We start from the raw sequence: 20,258 nt of genomic DNA, 5'->3' as shown, positions 1-20,258 counted from the left end.
ATCTGAGTGTAGCCAGTCAGAATTAAACCACAAAGTTTATTATTTGCAAATGTGTAAACTGGCGGGCTTCATGATTTCATATTTTTATTGTCCTCTATTACCTCCGTGATCTTTCTTGTGATCCAATATTTACACGATACTTCTTCCATGGCATAATAATAACAACCATATTATTATGCCATGGAAGAAGTATCATGTATCTAAAGGATGGACACAGTATGATTTCCGATTGATTTCTGGATTCTGCCTTAAAAACGTAGGTTATAGCATTTTGGCTGCTGTCTTGTTGGATTTTGTGATCCAGAAGCAGAGATATTTAGATGTGACAATAAGTTGCCAAATGCCTGATAATTTGTGCCAACAGATTATTAAAATACTAGAATTAAATTCACTAAATCTGAATCACAAAATAAATGGTTGTTTTGTGTCTTAATGTTTGTCAGATTATGCAACTGAATGCGCTCCAGTAGACAGCAACACTACGATCGCAGTCAAGACCCAAAAGTCTTGTCTAGATAGCTATCAGCTTTTAGGAAACAAACAAAGAAACACTTTGATACGGTTCCTTGACTTACCCACCTTCATTTCTTGTGATACTGCAAGCCGCAGGTGGTAGGGAAAGCATCTCAAACCAATAAGAATTCCACCTGTTGCAGGATGAAATGCAGCCCATTTGTGTGTGTGTGTGTGTGTGTGTGTGTGTGTGTGTGTGTGTGTGTGTGTTACTCTCCTTCCTCACTGAGTAGCTAATTAAAATAGTTTCTCAGCCTTTGTCAAAGCTGTCTGGAACTAATTAGATAAGATTCTTTCTGCAAGCATATCCACCTTCAAACACACTGCTTTTAAAGGCTGAATTTGCTAGTTTGACCCACATCACTGGTGACTGTTTGTGTTCCCAGACCTTGTTTAGGTGGGCCGGAGAAAGTTCTGCAAAGAGCCGGGGGCCTGGCGTCTGAAAGGAGAGGACACAAAGCTGGCTTGTTCAGCTCTGGTTAAGACTTGGGGGGAGGTGGAAGAGGTTTGGGAAGGGGTGCTGAAAAGGGGGAGCAAAAGGCATGAAGGGAAAATAGGAGGAGGAGAGGAGGACGGGGAGCGAGGAGGGATGGAAAAGGGGAGGGGAGAAGGAGAGGAGGGTGGATGGGGCACCGTTTCCATTGCTTACCACAGGAAATCTGTGCAGGGTTTAAATACCAGCCAGAGCCTCTTTTGTAAGCAGCTTGTGTGAAAGTGTGTGAAGAGCGTAGCAGCATGGTCAGCCGGTGAGTAACACCTTCTCTTTAGTTTCTCAGATGCATGGCAGTGAAGACAAAAGCTTGAAAGGTTGAAAATGACTTTTCAAGGTTGGGTTTTGCTGGTTTTCCCCAACAACATAACAGAAAGCAGCTGGCAGACGTGCTTTGTTCTGCTCTGCTCGAAATGATCTGATGATGAGTCATCGGAGCAGATTTCAAACAGTTTACCTCGGGAGTTTCAACCTGAAATTTCACAGTAAGTCACTGGTGCTGTAGTAAAATACTCGATGGATCTTAGAAAAGCTTAGAAAAGCTGATGTATGTACTCTGAAGGAATCTTGGCCCAGTAACTGAGGAAGAATTTCAGCCCTGCTTCTACACAAATGCAACAAAGCAAAACAAAACTGTGAGAAAGAATGTTGATTTTAAAAGGAATAGAGAAATGTAAGAAAACACAAAAATAATAATACATGACAAAACAAGACCACTCAGAACCCCCAGAGGAGGCCCACTGTACTTCTGTGAAGTTTGAAGACAGCTGAGGAAATATAATGCAGTGTGACCTGGACTTTGACCTGATTTTCACAAAAAGTAAATCAGCTCGAGCTGTTGTTGGTATCTACCGTCTGAGAAAATGTGGAAATGATATCTTGACAGCTATGGATGCTAGACTGCAAACAAACAAATGGAATCAATTACATACTTCCTCCCTTTGAGGGGAGGACAATGGGTAAGATATCCAACAAACGACAAACGAACTGGCTGTTAACAAGACAAACAAGGAACAAGCAGTTGAGAAAACTTGTAGACATATTTCATTATTTCTGAAGTCCAAAAAAGAAAAACTTTTTGTATTTTGTTTGCAGCGTGGAGCATCCTGCTGCCAGCTACAAGAAGATCTTTGAGTCTGTGGAGGAGCTGAATGAACCCATACCAGCAGTTATCACTGGTAGGAAAGAGCGACTGACAAAAAACAAGTAGCAATGCATGGCTGTGTCGATGGCAGTGTGGCTTTAATCACTAACATTTATGGTTCCAAGACAGCGAATCACCTGAAATTTCCTCCAGTACCAGTGTTCATGAGATTTCTGATTTAGTGGTAATGAATAATCTGCAGTTAAATATGCTTTAGATATTATGAGAGTCCTCTAAAGATTTATCATTACAGGTTGGGCAATTATGAACAAATCAAGGATCACATGTGGGAAATTAGAAATTCTTTATTTTGCTGAGGAACATTTAGCTGTGACAGATCTCCTGTCTCCGTAAACTTGCATCTATGATCTGATGACTATTACTTATGAGTGGCAGAAGCAAAGAACAATGTGCCACACTCTTCTATTATATGTTCACATTTGCAGTGTGAAGGTGGCAGGTAATGGCAGGTATACAAGGGGGAGCCCATTTTTCTAAACTTAAAAGTATATTGGTTTGCTTTTATAACTTGCGCAACAACTTTCAGGTCATGTCACTGCATATGTTTACAATGATGGACTGTAGGAAAGGGGGAGGGGAAGGATCCAGGCCATGCACAGTATAAAAACTGGACATACAGCTACTGTCACAATGTCATCTGTTGATTTCTAAAGTGCAGTTTTGAAACGTCATGATTGGTGTTTTCATTGTCACCAAAAATTTAAGCAGGTGCGACAAACACGGGCAGGTGTGATTGCTCTCTCCCTAACTACTTGTCAATCACAAGTCATCAACAAATTGACATGTCATTCTGAAACATAGTATAACCAAGATTTACAAAATAGACTTCACTGTTCTTCATGAAATAAGTGACTGAGCCCATAAACTCAGGAAAGGGTTAACACAGGGGAATGCGGGAAGACTTTTCCCATAGACTGCTGTGGGACCTGAACACTTTCAGTAACCACAGCTATCCCCATCTGGTGGCCTTCAGATTGCATGCAGGGCTAAAGCATTTTACACTGGCTGTGTTTCCTCACATGGAATCTACATTTATGGTTTTCTAACCCCTCTCTTGAAAACTTCCACTGATGGTTGCATTGATATAACAACTAAATTTCATCACAAGCGTGCGGTTTCTCCTATTTTTTTATCATCTGAAATGTCAAATGGAAACATCTGCAAAAGGCATTTCTCCTATGACATCCACAAGTGCACTGCCTATTTCAAAGTCATAGTGAAACAATAAACACAAGTTAGCGGATTATATTAACGCAATCATCTAATATACACTAAAATAAATATGTACGGCATAGTAGCATAACGCCTGAAAATACACTGGCCAGCATTATCACTACACAAGTGTGCTTTTTTAAATTACGTATAGTTATTTGTTAGTTCTGTATTTAGTGTTTACTCAAATAAAACTCCTTTGGTGACCATTAGGTTACTCACAGGTAACGTACATTGAACATGACACGCGAAAGACACAAACATTGCCATCACAGAAGGATAATAAAATGAACATAATACTTAAGAAAATCAATAGTTAGGATTTATAATAACATTATTATGTAACATATACGAATAAATATAAATATGTATATGTGTGGCATGTATATGTACTGCCTCATGGAGTGTAATGTTTTTTGATTGAATTAAATGTTGTACATTGGTTAACATAAAGGCTACTGTGAAAGTAAATCCTTTGATGCAAGGAAAATAGAGAGAAGACATTAGTCTGACTTAGTCTGAGATATACTCAGCTTCAGGCCTGACCTGTTCACCCATCTACGCAAAATGCATTTTTGGTGTTACTGCCAGGATCAGTCTTGTGGATAAAAATACTGTAGTGTTATAAGTGACACTGGGGTGTTAGAAATGGGTAAAGTTTGATACTAACCACTTGATGTGCATAGTGTGAAAACAAGTGTAGACAGAATCCTATAGTCTGAGTTTTTAGACAGCAGAATGTGGCATCATGTGGTCAGGATGTGCACGGCTTCGTTTGATGGTTTTATCACTGCAGGTGTTATCCCGTCATGGCTGGGGGGAAGTCTTCTGAGGATGGGTCCAGGTCTCTTCGAGGTGGGAGATGAACATTTCCAGCACCTGTTTGATGGACAGGCTCTCATCCACAAGTTTGACCTGAAAAACGGTCAGGTGACTTATTACCGGAAGTAAGAAAACGGATTAATCTACAAAAGCAGAGCACATTATTTTTATATTTCATATTTCAAGTTGCAGTATTCTGAGGAAATACCTTTTAAGAACGTACATTTCTAGCTGTACTGACATCAGGACGTTAAGGCATTTTTTCTTAAATCACAAAAGAAAAAGAAGAAGAAGAAAATCTGGTTCTCATATTCCCAGCAGCTCCAAGCTCCAGTTGTGGGTTTTTATGACATCTGATTTTGGTTTGGAGTTCTTTGCAGCTGAGGAAAAGTGGGATGTTGCAATGAAACAGGCAACGAATGAAGAAGGCTTTTTGTGTTTCAAAGATTTCAGTCACGTGTCACAATGAAAATTTTTAAAGTAATATGAGTGGGATTCAAAAACAGCTGACATACTAGTTGATGTTTGTGCTCAGGTTTATTAGGACAGATGCTTATGTTCGGGCCATGACAGAGAACAGAGTTGTCATCACTGAGTTTGGCACGGCAGCCTACCCAGACCCCTGCAAAAACATCTTCTCAAGGTAATCCCAAACCCATGCCCTAAAATGCACACAAAAGGAACATTACACTGTACAAAAGCTGTCGAATTAAAACAAATAGCTCAATAAATAAATAACTTAATATGCAATTCAATTAAAAAACATTTTATTTATATGACTTAAATTATTGTGCTTCCTTGATTGCATTTAAACGTGCTTTTCTCATTTGATTTTCCATTTAATCAATTGTCAATGTACGGTTATTTCTTTATTATTGGTTTATTGATGTATTGCAAAAAAACAAGATAAGAAGATAAAACCTTTCATTTGGCGCGAAGCTGAGGCCAGGAGACTGTACTGAACAGTTAGACTGGAAGCGTCCAACATTCCTGTGGTTGTGAAGTGCACGATGTTGAAAGCGTTCAAATGGAGAAACCTGTTGGGGTTTTTTTTTTCAAGATCTATTTATAGATTTAAAAAAAAATCCTTAGTGTTTGTCATTTATGTTCCACATATCCCCTTTCAGTGTTCTTAAATGAACCGTGCTCATTCCCAGTGCTATATTTTTATTCTGGAACTTCATATAGTAGTTTTCATGAGTCATAGTTATGAATAACTATCAATATTCTAATAAATATCCATGTTATATTATAATGAGCCTTGGTGCATCCTCTCAGCTCATACACTGTAAACAATCCATTTAGCTCCCTCCTTGTAACTCAACCTTCATCAGAAACAGGTAGTTTTACCAGTAGGTGGGTTGGGGTTCCTGAGATGACCATATTAAGGTATCCTCCCTCTTTGATGCTTTACAAATCCCAGGAGTAAAACAGTGTCAAACTTGAGCTTTTGGTTCACATACACTGATCTTATCATGTTGTGCCTGTGTTGTTGTATTATTACTATGGGTTTAGGGAAACGGTTGGTTTAATATAAAGTTTTCCTCGTGCTTGTAATTTCAGGTTCTTTACTTACTTCAGAGGCATTGAAGTGACTGATAACTGTTTAGTGAACGTCTACCCGATTGGTGAAGACTTCTACGCAGTCACTGAGACCAACTACATTACCAAAGTTGACCCTGATTCACTGGAGACATTAAAAAAGGTGGGAGCTGATTGGTTTAAATTTACAGTAAGCTAGAGCCATCGTCATTTTCTGGTAGCGTTATTAAACCTATACCCTCCCCAAATATGCCAGAAGGAAGAGTTCTAGTTTTCAACATTGCTGCATTTTCAGTTGCTTTATTATTCTTTCCTTGCAGCATCTATGACTGTTTCCGGTTGTGATTTTACATATTTAGCTTTCAACTTGAATGTCTTCCAATTTGCAATAGGTGGATCTTTGTAAGTACCTCTCAGTGAATGGGGTGACCGCCCACCCCCACACTGAACGAGATGGCACGCTCTACAACATTGGCAACTGCTTTGGCAAGAACATGAGTCTGGCTTATAACATTGTTAAGATCCCACCTGTTCCGAAAGGTGAGTTCATTATACACAATACTCTCAATGACTATCAATGGATATGTTTTAATTGATTATTATTTTATTATTTTATTATTATTATTATTATGTTTATTGATGTTTATTGACCTTTAAATTATATTGTAAATTTTTATCTTATAGAGATTTGGGTTTGAAAGGAGTATCATGCCTGAGTTTTCCAGATAAGCTTTTAAGCACTGACTGTTTGTTACCGCGACGATAGACTGTCAAGAAAAAAGAAGAATATGATAGATAAAAAGGGAGCGAACAGGATAGAAGAAAACGGTGGATAACAGAAAAAAGAAGAAAAGAAAATGAGACAAAGATTTAAAAAAAGAAAAAGGTTTAAAAGAAAAGTTGAAGCAAGCAGAATGCAGAGAATTCAAATAAAATTGTCAGGAACAATGTATATGTTTGTATCTCTGTGATTCCAGATAAATCAGACCCCATAGAGAAGTCCCAAGTGTTGGTCCAGCTGCCAAGCAGTGAGAGGCTTAAACCCTCCTACGTACACAGGTACAGAGTTATCTCATACATGTACACAAAGCCTGGTTTTTGTTCCTTTCTCTTTGTATTTGACGTTTTACCATTAAGATGAACTGTGCTTTGCCTCTGAGTGTCTTTCACTGTTTTGCTTATCTGTCTCCAGCTTCGGTATGACAGACAACTATTTTGTATTCGTGGAGCAGCCGGTGAAGATCAACCTGCTCAAGTTCTTGTCAGCTTGGAGCTTCAGAGGAGCCACATACATGGACTGCTTTGAGCCCAACGCCAGCATGGGGGTAGGCAGGGCACAGGCATTAAAGAAGGCCCCTGGAATCCAGTCTGTTCTTGAATGCTGGAGTTACAAACACCTGCAATATCTGAATATAATTTATATTAGATCTTTTGGACTCTTTTGCATTAATTTCACTAAAAGCCACACAGCTGTGCTATTTACTAAAGTCACCTGCTTGCTCCAAGTTTCTGAGCCTTCTCCTGGGAAAAAGTTAATTGATTGGTCATGTGTGTCTGCTTGGTATCATCTGGTCAGTGAGTATGTGTGTTTGTGTGCTGCAGACATGGTTCCACTTGGCCAGTAAAGAGCCAGCGGGTTATCTGAGTAGTCACAAGTTCAGAACATCAGCATTCAACCTCTTTCACCATATTAACGCCTATGAAGACGAAGGATTCATCGTTGTCGATCTCTGCGCGTGGAAAGGGTAAGTGTAAAGCTGTGTGTATGTGCAAGTGTCTTACATGCAATTATGTGACATCTCTCTCTCTCTCACTCTCTCTGTGTTTCTTTACAGTCATGAATTTGTGTATAACTACCTGTACCTGGCTAATGTGAAAGAGGAGTGGGAGGAGGTGAAGAAAGCAGCTGCACGAGCTCCACAGCCTGAGGTCAGACGATATGTCCTTCCACTGGATATTCACAGAGTGAGTCTACACACAGAGATAGTGCAAGTTATTTATGTCATCAGTTATATGTTTGATCATCAATAGTGATTATTTAGCACTGTAACAGGATCCATCATACTGATTAGGCAGGCCACATTTTTTAAAATGCAGAAGAAAATTCTTTATAACAACACAGTATTAGGTATTGTAGCAGCTAGATGGTGTAGTGGTAAGACTACAAACCTTTAGAGCGAGAGTTGCAAGCTCAATTCCCACCGAGTATCCAGTAAGGGTCCTGGCTTGTCCTGCAAAAACCTGACTTGTTGCTTGCAAATTCCACATAAGTACAGGACACTTGCACCTTTGTCGTGGGTCTTACAGTGTCATTGTTTCCTCCAAACGCTGGCCTGCAAATTGCATATAATTACAGGGTACTTACACCTAATACACAGGTCGTATTATAAAGTGTTACCAGTTTTTTAATCTAATATGTCATAGGATTGATCAGAAACATTGTAAATGACAAATAGTGATTAATGGACTCATGGAATCGTTTCTTCATATCAGTTTTAATTGGTCAGCTCACAGCCTCTAAAGCTAATTTTTGCTACTACAGTATAAGTGGAAAAGGTGTTGTCACTGTTATTTATGTGTACCTGTTTATCTGAATATAGGTCAAGTTAAATTAAATCTACTTATATTAGATGCAATATTATATTATTATTATTATATTATATCATAGTATAATTGGGAATAACAATCATTAGCCTCTCTGTGTAACCGAAAATGTACTTAAAAACTTAATAATGTATTTAAATACCTTTTGTTTCACCCGTTAAACTCTTCATCAAAACTGTGAGAGCGGTATTAGACATTCATGAATCAGAAAATAATGAAATAATGGGATCTGTTTTGAAAGGCTAAAACTTGCTTTGGGGCAAATTTTATCTTTGTATTTTCAGCATTTTGTTGTGTGGCAGTTTGAGATATTTACCTTTAAAAGTGCTATATAAATAAAATTGTATTTTTACTTTGTATTGCTTTTATTAGATCCTTACTGTAATGGTTCCCATAGAGCTGGATTTACAACATTGGACTGATCAATTAGTTAGCTTGTTTGTCATATCAGGAAGTAACAAAATAGCCCAAATAAAAATCTAGTTGTAATATGACATACAAGATCTGAGATCTGAGAAAATTGTGCAGCATCACAAATAATTTTAATTTGTGACAACAAAATGTTCTGTCGTTCCATATTTATTCAACCCTAAAAAAAACCCCTGCATGAAGCCAAAACATTTACTGTAACCTAGGAATGATATCTCTTTATCTTTAAGCTCCACGGTATTCTGTACACAACTTTGTGTGTGTTTTCAGGAGGATCGGGGGAAGAATCTGGTATCTCTGTCGTACACTACAGCGACCGCCGTTCTTCACAGCGACGGTACTATCTGGCTCGAACCTGAAGTGCTGTTTTCTGGACCAAGACAGGGTATCACATATACACTATAGTTTACATGTTCTCTGTATATTCCAATATGTGTATCCTGAAGGGTACATAATACACTGATTGTTATAACATATTAAATATGTGCCCATATTCATTTCTTTTCTCTGTGTCACTCTCTCAGCTTTCGAGTTTCCACAGATCAACTATTCAAAGTGCTGTGGGAAGAAGTACTCCTTCGCCTATGGCCTGGGACTCAACCACTTCATTCCTGACAGGGTAAGAAGGGTTTTCATTGAACACATCAGGAGACGAGGACAGTTGCAGGGCCCGTGACGTTAGCTAACTCCACAAGACATTAAAAGCAACTGGTTGCTGCTTTAGATCGTCAAGCTGAATGTGCAGACCAAAGAGACCTGGGTGTGGCAGGAGGAGGACAGTTACCCATCAGAGCCACTGTTTGTGCCGTCACCCGGAGCTACAGAGGAGGATGATGGTAGGACACATTCTCACATCTTAGCCCACAGAATTACACACTAACACTGGTCTTCAGGGTGTTTGTGGCTTTCAGATCATATTGAATCAAGCATGAAATTAATTTATTAAATTATTGTCTTCTTTATTAGATGCTTATCATTTTTGTTGTTGTCATTATATTAAGTAAAAAAAAAACAAACGAACAAGGATCATCTAGAATATGCTCAATGGGTAAAGTGACCGCCTCCATGTTTTTATATACAGTTTATCATCCAAAGGCGCATTATTTTCTATGTCCAGTAAGTGGAACTCCTGTAAATGCTTTAAGTTTTCATGGAAAATTAGATGAGTAAAGCTACATTTTAAGCTACACTGCAGTCATTCACACATTGGCAAGTGTTTGATATACAAGTCGATTTTGTGTAATGTATGTTTCAAACCAAAGTTTTTATTAGCGCTACATAAATCTCTGCCTAGCACAGATGACACAACCTAAATATGGGATGCAAACGTATCCTTTCTTTCATTCATTCAGCATCAAATATACATATTTTATCATCTTTACACACCCAAACTCTAACTGTAGACACATTACGCTCATTTGAAACAACTTTTTTGCGTTTTTCCTTATGAACGTTTGCTGTAGAACACGCAAGCAGTTGCCTCCCGTGTCTGGGTTTTACAGGTGTGTTGCTGAGCATTGTGGTAAAGCCAGGTGCGCAGAGACCAGGTTCCCTCCTGGTGCTGGATGCCAGAAACCTGACAGAGCTCGCCAGGGCAGAGGTCAACACTATCATCCCCATCACCCTGCATGGGACTTACAAGCCATGAAGCTGCGTTTCTTCCAAACAGGTGCTTCATGAAATACACCAGTCTGGCTCTTTTCTCCCACCATAGACGAGTTTTCTTATGGAAATGAAACCCCATCATTGCTTTACAATGCTGCTAAAAAAAAAAAAAAATCTTCAGCAGTCTCTGTCATATGTTACCTGGCCACACAATGCATGTTGGTTCTATTTTTCCTGTAGCTGTAGCTGGTGGTGAGAAGAAGCCCAGCGAAGCATTACATCAACCACATTTACTGCATAATCAGTTTATGTTTATGTAATTGTTGTTGTAAATCCACAAATGTACACAGACGGTATTTTTGCTACAGGTATTTGAAACAATTTTGGTCAAATACAAAAACTGTTAATGTGTATTTGTTTTGACAACACATGTTGTAAAAATAAATCTGTGCATACATTCATCACTCATCACAAAATTGAGGCAACATTTGGAAATGTGAGCTATAAAAACATGTAATCCTACCAATCCAGTAAAATTATATGATGAGCAGGATATGGGTCTGACCACGTACTAAAAATCCAAAACTGAGATTAACATGATATTAGAAAAGAGTTATATATTGGTGCATCCATGTCATTTGGATTAAGCAACATTGCTTGTTGCGTATGGACTTTTGATATCACTTTAAATTTGACTCTTCATTGCATTCAAACTTCAGATTTCAACATCTTTTTAGAAAATCAACAGCATGTTATAATACCAGATGAATAGTTGTGGATTAACTGTACTTTATACATATATGTTCCTAAACTTGTTTCTGTGTACACACTGTGGTTGTTACAACTTAGTTTGGCACCAAATACAGTAAATATGGAGTATAATCAAACTTCCACAGTGCTTTGTGAAAGCTAGCTGTTTATCGTTGACCTTCATGTATATGCAGCACTGTTTATAAGCCAATTATATTGTTGAATTTAGAAGAAAAAAATGTAGATGCAAATAAAAGCAGTGCTATTTTTCTACGATTGGAAATAAAGCTGGCTGCAGGTCCACAGCTTGCACAAGCAGGTCAAATGTTGGGTTATTAAACTAAAGCAGATCTCTGTTTATTCAGCAGCATACCACCCTGGCATCAGCACTCCCACTGACCAACGACATGTACGTGTCTTCTCGTCTCATATTACATGTAGTTTTTTAATTGATATAAGATGAGTTTTTTAAATTTTATGTGAATGTGTAATTTCACTTTTTGGTTAATAAAAAAAACAAAAAACAAAACTTGTGTTCTGTGTTCTTCCTCAAAACATTACAAACAAATGACTACACAAAATGTTAAAATCCATGATAATTAAACTAAAAACTGTACTACAATAGTTACATTATAATTTTTTTTCTAAACTGGGTTTCTTTTGGAACAAACTGACAGAAATAGAGTGCACGTTTCTAGGCAACTGTTTTTTTTTTTTAGGAAGAAACTAATTTTAAACCAAAATGCAGGCTGCACTGATCCAACTTTTCCAGTTCTGATCCAATGCAGATACGTAGCTTAAGTACCAAAGTGATGCTCATGTTATATTAATAAGCATTAATCCTCACTGTGAGAAAGAAACTGGAAATCATTCTTTTACGTGTAAGGCTACAGGTAAAAGGAGCCAATGCACTGCTGTTCATGCTTTGTGTTGTAAAGAACAAACAACTGAACTGATTGAATCGCTTATAGATCAACTCGCTGTCAGGCATTCTGTGTGAGGAATGATCCACCACTAGGCTGCTGTGTGTAAACATCCCAGAGAAATATTTTGTTCTGCAACTTGGTCTGAAAGTGCTGACAATCAAAACCTGATGAGGAACTGTGCAGGATTTAAATCCCTCTCTCCAGAGTGGTTTGACCTAGCGCCTACATTTACAGTACACAGGATTGATTACATATTTGTTGTGGTGACCTCAACAAATTTACAGAGAAGCTTCTTCCATTACAAGTGAAAACGGGATTGTTGTGAGTCCAACAGGAGCAGTTAAATCTGATGGGGACAGAAGCCTCTACATACGCAGAGGTATCGATTGCAGAGTCTCTGTAGACAGCTGATACCGCTGCTGTTTGATGATGTCCAAAACGTCTCTAAGAACCTGAAACCAAAAAGCAATAAATACAACAACAACAAAAAAGAAGCGTTCTTAAATGTGCTCTCGAATGTTCCCAAAGACACAGATAATCCCTTAAAAATGGGTCATTTTTACCTTCCGGGTGTTCTGCGGCAGAATGACTCCATCATCCCACATCCTGCTGGAGGAGAAGAAAGCTGAACTCTCTTCCACCAACATCCTGTTTAGTTCCTCTTCCTGCTTCTTCTGCTCTCCTTCTTGCTCACCATCAAGGGGAAGCAGAGAGCCAATGTGACCCGGAGGGGCAATAGAAACTTTGGCATTGGGCCACAGGAACAAGAAATTAGGATCAAATGCTCGGCCACACTGGTGAGGAACGAAGAAGGAATTATTACTGTAAGCCACATTCTACAAGATTACAATGAATCGGTAAGAATTATCATTATGTGCAATTTCTGGGTTTTTTTTGCATATCTTCTAGTGGTGCAACGGATCAAAAGTCTCACGGTTCGGATCACGTTTTTTTTCGTCACGGATTGGATCAATTTTCGGATCAGCAGAAAAAAAGAAGAAGACAAAAATTTAACTCGCCATTTACTTATTTAAGTATTTTTTGCCTATTAAAAAGCATTCCACTCAAGACTCATTCCACGCAATTATATAAAAACAAATTAAGATGCAATATAGGGCAGTACAGGGCTTTCTATCTCCCACTCCGCTGTGATATAATGAGCGGTCACGTAGCTTTCCATTGCCCTGGAGGTCCACCCGTTTGTAACAGAAGATGCCTGGGACAGTTCAGTTATAACTTTAAACTTTTCCTGCTCATACATGCTTGGAGCGATCTTGTCACTGAAGTGGACGCGCGACGGGATATCATAGCGTGGCTCAAGCACATTCATCATAGTTTAAACTAGTGCTGTCAGAGTAAATCTCGTTAAAATGATGTTAATGCCATAACTGCATTAATGCGGCAAATCTCTGTTAACTAGTTATCGCCCCGTGCGTGGGGCTGCACGGCGTCAATGCGGCAACTAACGCGTTGACTAGTTTAAAACCCTTGTTTTGCACAACGGAAAACGGCCTCCCGTCTGCAGCTAAACACCCCAATAGCTTTTATACACGTACTTTTTTTCTTCTTTTTCGAATCACGTGCGTGCCAAACCGTGGAGTGGGATCGGTTCGGATTACGGATCAACTGTGATCCGTTGCACCACTAATATCTTCTCTAAACTCTCTGCGGTAGAGACTTGAGGCTGTCTTGTGTCTTTAAGCAGTCTTAAGGAATAGTTGAAGGACATTCAAATCTTTTTGGAAGTTGGCTGCCTTTTATTCTGTTCACTGTCAAGATGATCCTGCACGGCTTTAGTCATGTTGCGGTCAGAGCTCCTGGCAGGTCAGTCCATGACATGACTGATAGAGTTTCATTGCTTGCTTTCCTATCCAGAAATGCTTTTACTGTAATGGCAGCATGTTTGGGATCATTGTTATCCCTAACATCACTTCCGGATATGTATTCTCAAACTATGACATTTGTTTATCTTCTAGTTTTTTTCCAGGCATGTCACTTATTTTGTCCTTCACTTCAGATTTTTTTTAAGAACACACCTCACGCCAAGCTTAGATATTCCAAGTTTTTGTTTAAAAGTTCTTTAGGAAGCACCTTCTTCCTGTAAAAATACTATTTTATGCCTGTGAAACTGCGTCACTTGTTTTTGCAGAGGCGACCAGAAACCCACTGGCACATTAAAAATGGACTCTTTGCCAGGTTGTCTGTTATATGGGAACAACACTGGTTCATCCCTTAATTTAGGTGCCTTTTATATCACGTTTGATTCATCGATCAGTGTTACATGGTTTAACAAACAGAAAAATGATCTGAAAATGGTCATGTACAAACTTTAGACTGAAAAATAAATTGATTCGCTCACCATAGCATAGCTGTCTGCACCATGGCAACCACCAATCACCACAGTGATCTTGGGGACAGAGGCGGATGCTACTGCTGACATCATTGAACCCTGAGCTTTTAGATGGTTACTGTTCATCTCTGCCTGGGAGACACACATGAATAAATGGTACTTGGGATGGTTTTTTACACTTACTGGGGACTCAAAGTGATTCTAAACTCTCCCAAACTTGAGTCCCTGTGCATTTGTTTTTAGTGAGAATGAAGTGAGAGTGAATACCTGTTTTGTGGACAGTGTCAGTGCTGCAGTGGGTGCCGTGTTCTGGAGGAAGAGGAGTGGGACGTCTCTCTGGTTGCACAACTGGACAAAATGGCTTCCTTTCAGTGTGGCCTCATATGACAGCTGTCCATCATTCGCTAAAATTCCAACTAGGTGACTGACGCAGTGAACACAAAGAAAGAATTACCTTAAGTTTAGGTGAAGTATTACTTAAGGTATTCATTATCAGCCACATGTAACAGGTGTAACATCATATTTTAAAGTGAAACCAAAATTATATTAGCAAAGCTACTAGATGAAAGCTCGGGTTTCAGGCTACTGTAAACGCTTTTAAAAGAAAATGTTGCTACTGTTTCAGTTTGATGTCAGTGTGAGCCAATTTCCCTAATCTGGCCCTCTCAAGCGCACAACTCTGGCTATAACATACACAACAGATCAATCCACCTACTGCACACAAGGGGCAGCCAATCAGAGGAAAGCTGGTTTAAAGGGAAGAGAAAGGAACGGCAAGTGCTTGTTTCAGGCAGTGGGTGAAATGAGAAGCTCCATCATGGCCCGTATGGGATAAATAAGGATTATTTTAGATAATCATGCAGAGCTACTCTAGTTGAGTCCAAGAATAAAAAGCAGGACTGCAGTAAATGTAAATTGTGTCCTCAGTATTACAAAAAACATTAGGAACACAATGTCAACAATCAGAGTTTATGTGCTACAAGAAGACTTCAGTGAGCGTATTGGTTGTGTTTATATCTTTTACCCATGTATCTTTGCAAAGCCAGTGACGAGTGAGGTTCCATAGCGAGCTTTAAATTCCAGAAAGCGGCTCCCATCTACCAGTCGACTGACTACCTGGGCAGAACAACAGAAACAACCAACTAAAGGTCACAGAGCCGCAACTCAGCATAAGAGTAACAAACTCATCCGACTAGAGCACTTTGTGCATTTGTGTCCGTCACATTGTACCATCTTAACATCCAGGCTGTAGTTGTAACTCTTAGGGGCGAGTCCTAAAAGCTCTTCCAGACTGTGCAGTGGCTCCTCCTCTGCGTTCCTCTTCTTTGTCTCCTCCTCTTCCTCAGGCAGCAGGAAGTTGAGGGTTGATATAATGTTTCTAGTGTAATCAAAAGCCTCCTTCTCCTCCCAGGCAAAGTGATCCACGCAGCCACTCACTCTGGAACAAGATGGTAACTTGATACATGATGATATGAACTAATTCTTCTGATACTATTCAGGACTGATTAGATTTACACACATACTCAGCATGAAGCCTGGCCCCTCCCAGGTCCTCTGGCGTCACCTCCTCTCCAGTGGCAGCTTTCACAAGTGGCGGTCCGCCCAGGAATATGGTTCCTATTCTGTGCACCATTACAGCTTCCTCCGCCATAGTGGGCATGTAAGCTCCACCCGCCGTGCATGACCCGCACACAACAGCTACCTTTAGGATGATCAATTTTCATATCAGAACTGCAATTTGAAATAGTGAAAAAACCAAAAGCAAAAACAAAGAAAACAATGAGAACTTAACAATGGTAACTTGTTCTCTCTTCATTTTTAGACTTAAAAATTCTCTGCCTGTGGAGATTAATTATGCCAAAATTTTAAATAGAGTCACGGTCTTCAGATTATGGTCTCCCTGGAGGGGCACAACAGTTCACAAATTATGAGAATGTTTTAGAAAACAAGTGTGTGCATATGAAACATTTTAAAGGCAAAGTGTAGCTTATAAACAGGAATGATAATCTATGTAAAGACCAAAGCCTTCTAGCTCATCCTTACCTGGGGGATCTTCATGGCAGACATGATGGCTTCATTGTAAAACGTCCTTCCTCCGTGATTCTTATCAGGAAAAATCTCTGACTGGACATTTATACACAGACGAGGAAACAGCAGTCAGTATAAATTCCACTAGCATTCACTTACTCTAAAGGTAGAACCCTTACGCATATTAAATCGGAGATGTGCTTATGTGTGCGTGCGCTAACCTGCAGCGGCAGGAACGCTCCACCGGAGTCGACCAGGTACACGCAAGGCAAACGATTTTTGATTGCTATTTCCTGCGCTCGGAGATTCTTCTTTACCGTGATAGGATACGATGTGCCTCCTTTCACCGTAGCGTCGCTGGCAACAAACACACACCACAGACCGTTGATCCTGCCGATGCCTGAATGATGTTTGTACAGACGAATAAAAAAAATGCATAAAGTGTCACACTCGGATCCCAGAAGATGTGGAGTAAACAGAAGACAATCTGAAATAAAGAAATTAAATGAGGGTATTTAGCTGCGGTCACACTAATCTGTAGTCGTTTCTGACCAGTCATACTGCCGGCTGAAGGTATGTCCCCGTACGGAAGACCCAAACCAGCAAATAGTGACAGCTCCAGAAAGTCCTCGTCATCCAATAGGAGGCGAAGCCTGTCTCTGACCAGCAACTTCCTGTTTCTCTGAGTGTGTCTGGCTATGGCCCTCTCCCCTCCCCCTTCCATCACCTTCTCACTAAACTCTGTGTACCTAATAAATGGAGATAACCAGGGATAATGAATGACAACAAGTGCAGATCTGGCAACACACTGTCACACACAAACAAGCAGGGAATTTATTTTGAGATTAAAAAAAACAAACAAACAAAAATCCACTTAATAAATCTAAAATAGTTGATTAGAAACACCAAATTGCAACAAAGCACATACTAATACACTAGGAAATGTGAGAGCAAATGTGTGAGCAAAACCTACTTCTTACACCAGGCGTTGCTATTTCTGAGGTTTGCTTCATAAATGTGTTTGTGGATGGGCAGAAGGGGCAGGTCCAGCACAGGGAAGGCACTCGGCAGGGCTCTCCTCCTCCCTCCAACAGAGCTCATACCGCAGACTGAACGCTGCCAGTACCGCTCAACAAACCTGCTAAACAAGAATCAGGGAAAAAACATTTAAAGACTTATTTGCAACATGACAACAAAAGAAGAGAGAACTGCAAAAAAAGATTATGAAAATCTGGAGAGTAAATTATTGTCCAACAGTACACTGAAGAGTTCAAATTACTGTTTTAATTCCAGGATTTTGTATGCAGTAGTGCCAACTCCAGGCCTCAAGGGTTGAAGTCCTGCAGGTTTTAGATATCACCCTGGGTCAGCACGCCTGAATCAAATGATTAGATCATTACCAGGCCCCCGGAAAACCTCAAGAAATGTTTAGGAGGTAATTTAGCCATTTAAATCAGCTGTGATGGATCAAGGACATCTAAAACCTGCAGGACACTGGCTCTCGAGGCCTGGAGTTGGACACCCTTGCAGTAGTGTTTGGGGGTTTTTTTGCTCCTGGAGGGGGCAAAGCTGTAATGGTACATAGACTGGGTTCTCCCTCATTTGGTCACATCAGCTTAGATTTGCTGATTCTAGTTCTTGTTGTTGTCAATTATTGTTCTTCTTGCTCTTAACTAACTGAAGCCTTTCATTGAACTACCAAATAAACAAATTAGTGCTCTCTTCCTGGCCACACATGTGGCAGCACTTCTGCTATAACTTTCTTTGTATTTAACAAAATAAAAATGCAGACATAAGTGTGCACATTAGTTTTTAACTGCTACTTAAATTGTTTTCTTTACAAATAACTCTCACTGAACTAACACAGCCAATCCCTCAACATGTTTGTACTTCCTGCTCATTAATAATTTGTTGCTTTTTAAAGAACTTATTTTAACATTTCAGTCAACAACAAAACAAAAAGTAACTTCAAGGGCCAAATTGCATATTTCTTCACGTCAACATACGGGCCGCAAATTTGAGCCCCCTAATTTACACTGAAACCTGACATCAGCCAGGTTTTCTATTGAATCCTTTGCCAGGGACGATGATTGGCCCATGCGTTAGCATGTATATGATTGGCTGCTTTGGAACTTTTACCCCCCAATGCAAAAAAAGAAATAAAATAAGTCTGTAATATTTATGAGCTTGAACAAATTTGATTAAACGGCAAAGTGTTGCTGAAGCGTTAACCTCTATGTGCCAACAGTTGTGTTTTTGTTTTGTTTTTTATCAGAAATTAACGCACCACCAGAGCTCAGCAGTTGCAAAGTGTGCCAAAGGTCAGTCTGCTGATAAATGACAGTTGGGGGACATATAAACACCTCTTACCTTGCAGTGTAGCGGTGCATATCTGTCATACAAATAAATTCCAGATTATTTAATTGTTCGTAAGTGCATTGCCAATCAGAACCAAACAGAAACTCAATCCCCCTCCAGATGCTGCTGCTTCTTCTTCTTCTTCTTCTTCTTCTTCCTCGCGGTATACTGTAGGGTGGCGCAATTCCGCCACCAACCGCTACGGAGTTTGGATTAGACGGTAATGCTGCTACTTTCACTCCAAAATAATTTGGAGGCAAATAAAATCTACCTACTCTACTCTCTTCCGTTCATTTCAAAGCTTTAGTTTCTTATTATTTTGCAGGTGTAAAAAATATCATGCGGTATTATTAAAAACTCACCCAGCAGCTCCCATAATTACTACTTTTACTATAAGTGTAATTTGTGCCTTTATGCTACTGAATTAGGTTTATGACTAGACATGGGAAATTTGTTTTGCCTCTTGCCTTAGCAATGTTTCATGTATTGTGCAGTGTCAATAAAACATTTCATATTTGATCATTTGTTGCTTTTGCTGGTCTTAAATTACTGCAGTATTTGAGCAAAGAAACAGGGACGCAGTGGAGCCTATCTCAGCTTCCAAAGCTGAGAAGCAGAGTACGACAAGTCCCCAGGCTGTTACAGGGCTAGCATAGAAACAGACAACCATTCATGCTCACATTCACTCCTATGGGCCTATGTACCTGGAGAGAACTCACGCAAGAAGCTTGAGAAACACACAGGACTTAGAGAAGATGTGGAGGGTGAAGGCAATAGTGATCCCCGTGGTAAATGGAGCACTCAGGAGGGACCCCCAAACTGGGAGCTTGAAGGATAAACAAAGACCCCCTGCAGGGCAAGCAGGGATTTAAAAAGCATCAAAGGATCTCATTGTTTAAATGTATCAGGCAAGAGAAGGGTACAAAAAATTTCCACAGCATTGGATATACTGTGGAACCCAGTGGAGAAAACATGGGACGAAAAACCTGGATGCCCCCCAAAACTGATTAAAAGCCAAGATGAATACTGGTCAGTGAGGCTGCCAGGGGACTCGCCATGCACTAGATGTGTATTACACGTGGCAACAATGTCATGTATTTCCATATGTCGAAATTATGTGATAGGGTTGCAGGACAGAAGTGTTTTCTGACAAAAATACACCTTAAAAAACATTTTTTGTTATTAAAATTATTATTTTCTCCTAACACATTTGTTCATCAGTTGAATTATTACAGGTCACATTAAAGTGGGAAAACTTTTGAATCATTGTGATCACATTTTTTAACATCGCAAAAATGATGCATTTAAACAGGGTTGTGTAGACTTTTTTTTTATATCCACTGTATCCGTGTAAGCAATATAATTATAAGGAGGCCTCATGCTGAGGTCAGTAATTTTTAGTTTTCACTGGCCTTTAGTTCTTGCCAAGCTCTGTGGTGCAGTTTGTCCTGCTGCGGTATTAAT

The 20,258-nt window shown here is 39.6% G+C and overlaps 2 protein-coding genes across 5 annotated transcripts; one reads left to right on the top strand and one right to left on the bottom strand.

Moving 5' to 3' along the window:
• The first annotated feature begins 1,138 nt into the window (after nucleotides 1-1,138).
• LOC147309686 (retinal Mueller cells isomerohydrolase-like) lies at nucleotides 1,139-11,655 on the top strand. Of its 2 annotated transcripts, none has more exons than XM_086269154.1 (14): nucleotides 1,139-1,259; nucleotides 2,099-2,181; nucleotides 4,177-4,327; nucleotides 4,738-4,845; nucleotides 5,766-5,907; nucleotides 6,137-6,284; nucleotides 6,722-6,803; nucleotides 6,937-7,069; nucleotides 7,347-7,489; nucleotides 7,580-7,673; nucleotides 9,048-9,162; nucleotides 9,302-9,396; nucleotides 9,502-9,613; nucleotides 10,280-11,655. In XM_086269154.1, exons 1-14 carry the CDS (start codon nucleotides 1,249-1,251, stop codon nucleotides 10,423-10,425), a joined length of 1,563 nt encoding a protein of 520 aa, XP_086125280.1. In that variant the 5' UTR covers nucleotides 1,139-1,248; the 3' UTR covers nucleotides 10,426-11,655. The 2 variants fall into 2 exon arrangements, with proteins under 2 accessions (XP_086125280.1, XP_086125279.1); XM_086269153.1 differs by having other exon boundaries at nucleotides 7,580-7,709.
• On the bottom strand, nucleotides 10,672-18,936 carry LOC147309685 (putative methylcrotonoyl-CoA carboxylase beta chain, mitochondrial). 3 transcript variants are annotated; one of them, XM_086269145.1, is made up of 12 exons: nucleotides 18,807-18,936; nucleotides 17,410-17,577; nucleotides 16,989-17,185; nucleotides 16,658-16,836; nucleotides 16,452-16,532; nucleotides 15,932-16,110; nucleotides 15,639-15,846; nucleotides 15,433-15,524; nucleotides 14,676-14,832; nucleotides 14,418-14,540; nucleotides 12,622-12,852; nucleotides 10,672-12,510 (listed from the first exon to the last, which is right to left on the bottom strand). In XM_086269145.1, the coding sequence occupies exons 1-12, from the start codon at nucleotides 18,833-18,835 to the stop codon at nucleotides 12,424-12,426; spliced, it is 1,731 nt and encodes a 576-aa protein (XP_086125271.1). In that variant the 5' UTR covers nucleotides 18,836-18,936; the 3' UTR covers nucleotides 10,672-12,423. The 3 variants fall into 3 exon arrangements, with proteins under 3 accessions (XP_086125271.1, XP_086125272.1, XP_086125273.1); XM_086269146.1 differs by having other exon boundaries at nucleotides 17,410-17,574; XM_086269147.1 differs by lacking the exon at nucleotides 18,807-18,936 and adding an exon at nucleotides 17,716-17,793.
• Between the last annotated feature and the right edge of the window lie 1,322 nt (nucleotides 18,937-20,258).

This window comes from Aulonocara sp. 'chitande type north' Nkhata Bay, linkage group LG17 (assembly GCF_057382095.1).
Source record: "Aulonocara sp. 'chitande type north' Nkhata Bay isolate Kocher_YH1m ecotype deep benthic linkage group LG17, A_spYH_male_GT1.1, whole genome shotgun sequence".
Classification (NCBI taxonomy): domain Eukaryota; kingdom Metazoa; phylum Chordata; class Actinopteri; order Cichliformes; family Cichlidae; genus Aulonocara; species Aulonocara sp. 'chitande type north' Nkhata Bay.
Note: the sequence above shows the minus strand (reverse complement) of the source record. Positions and strands in the feature narration are given on the sequence as shown.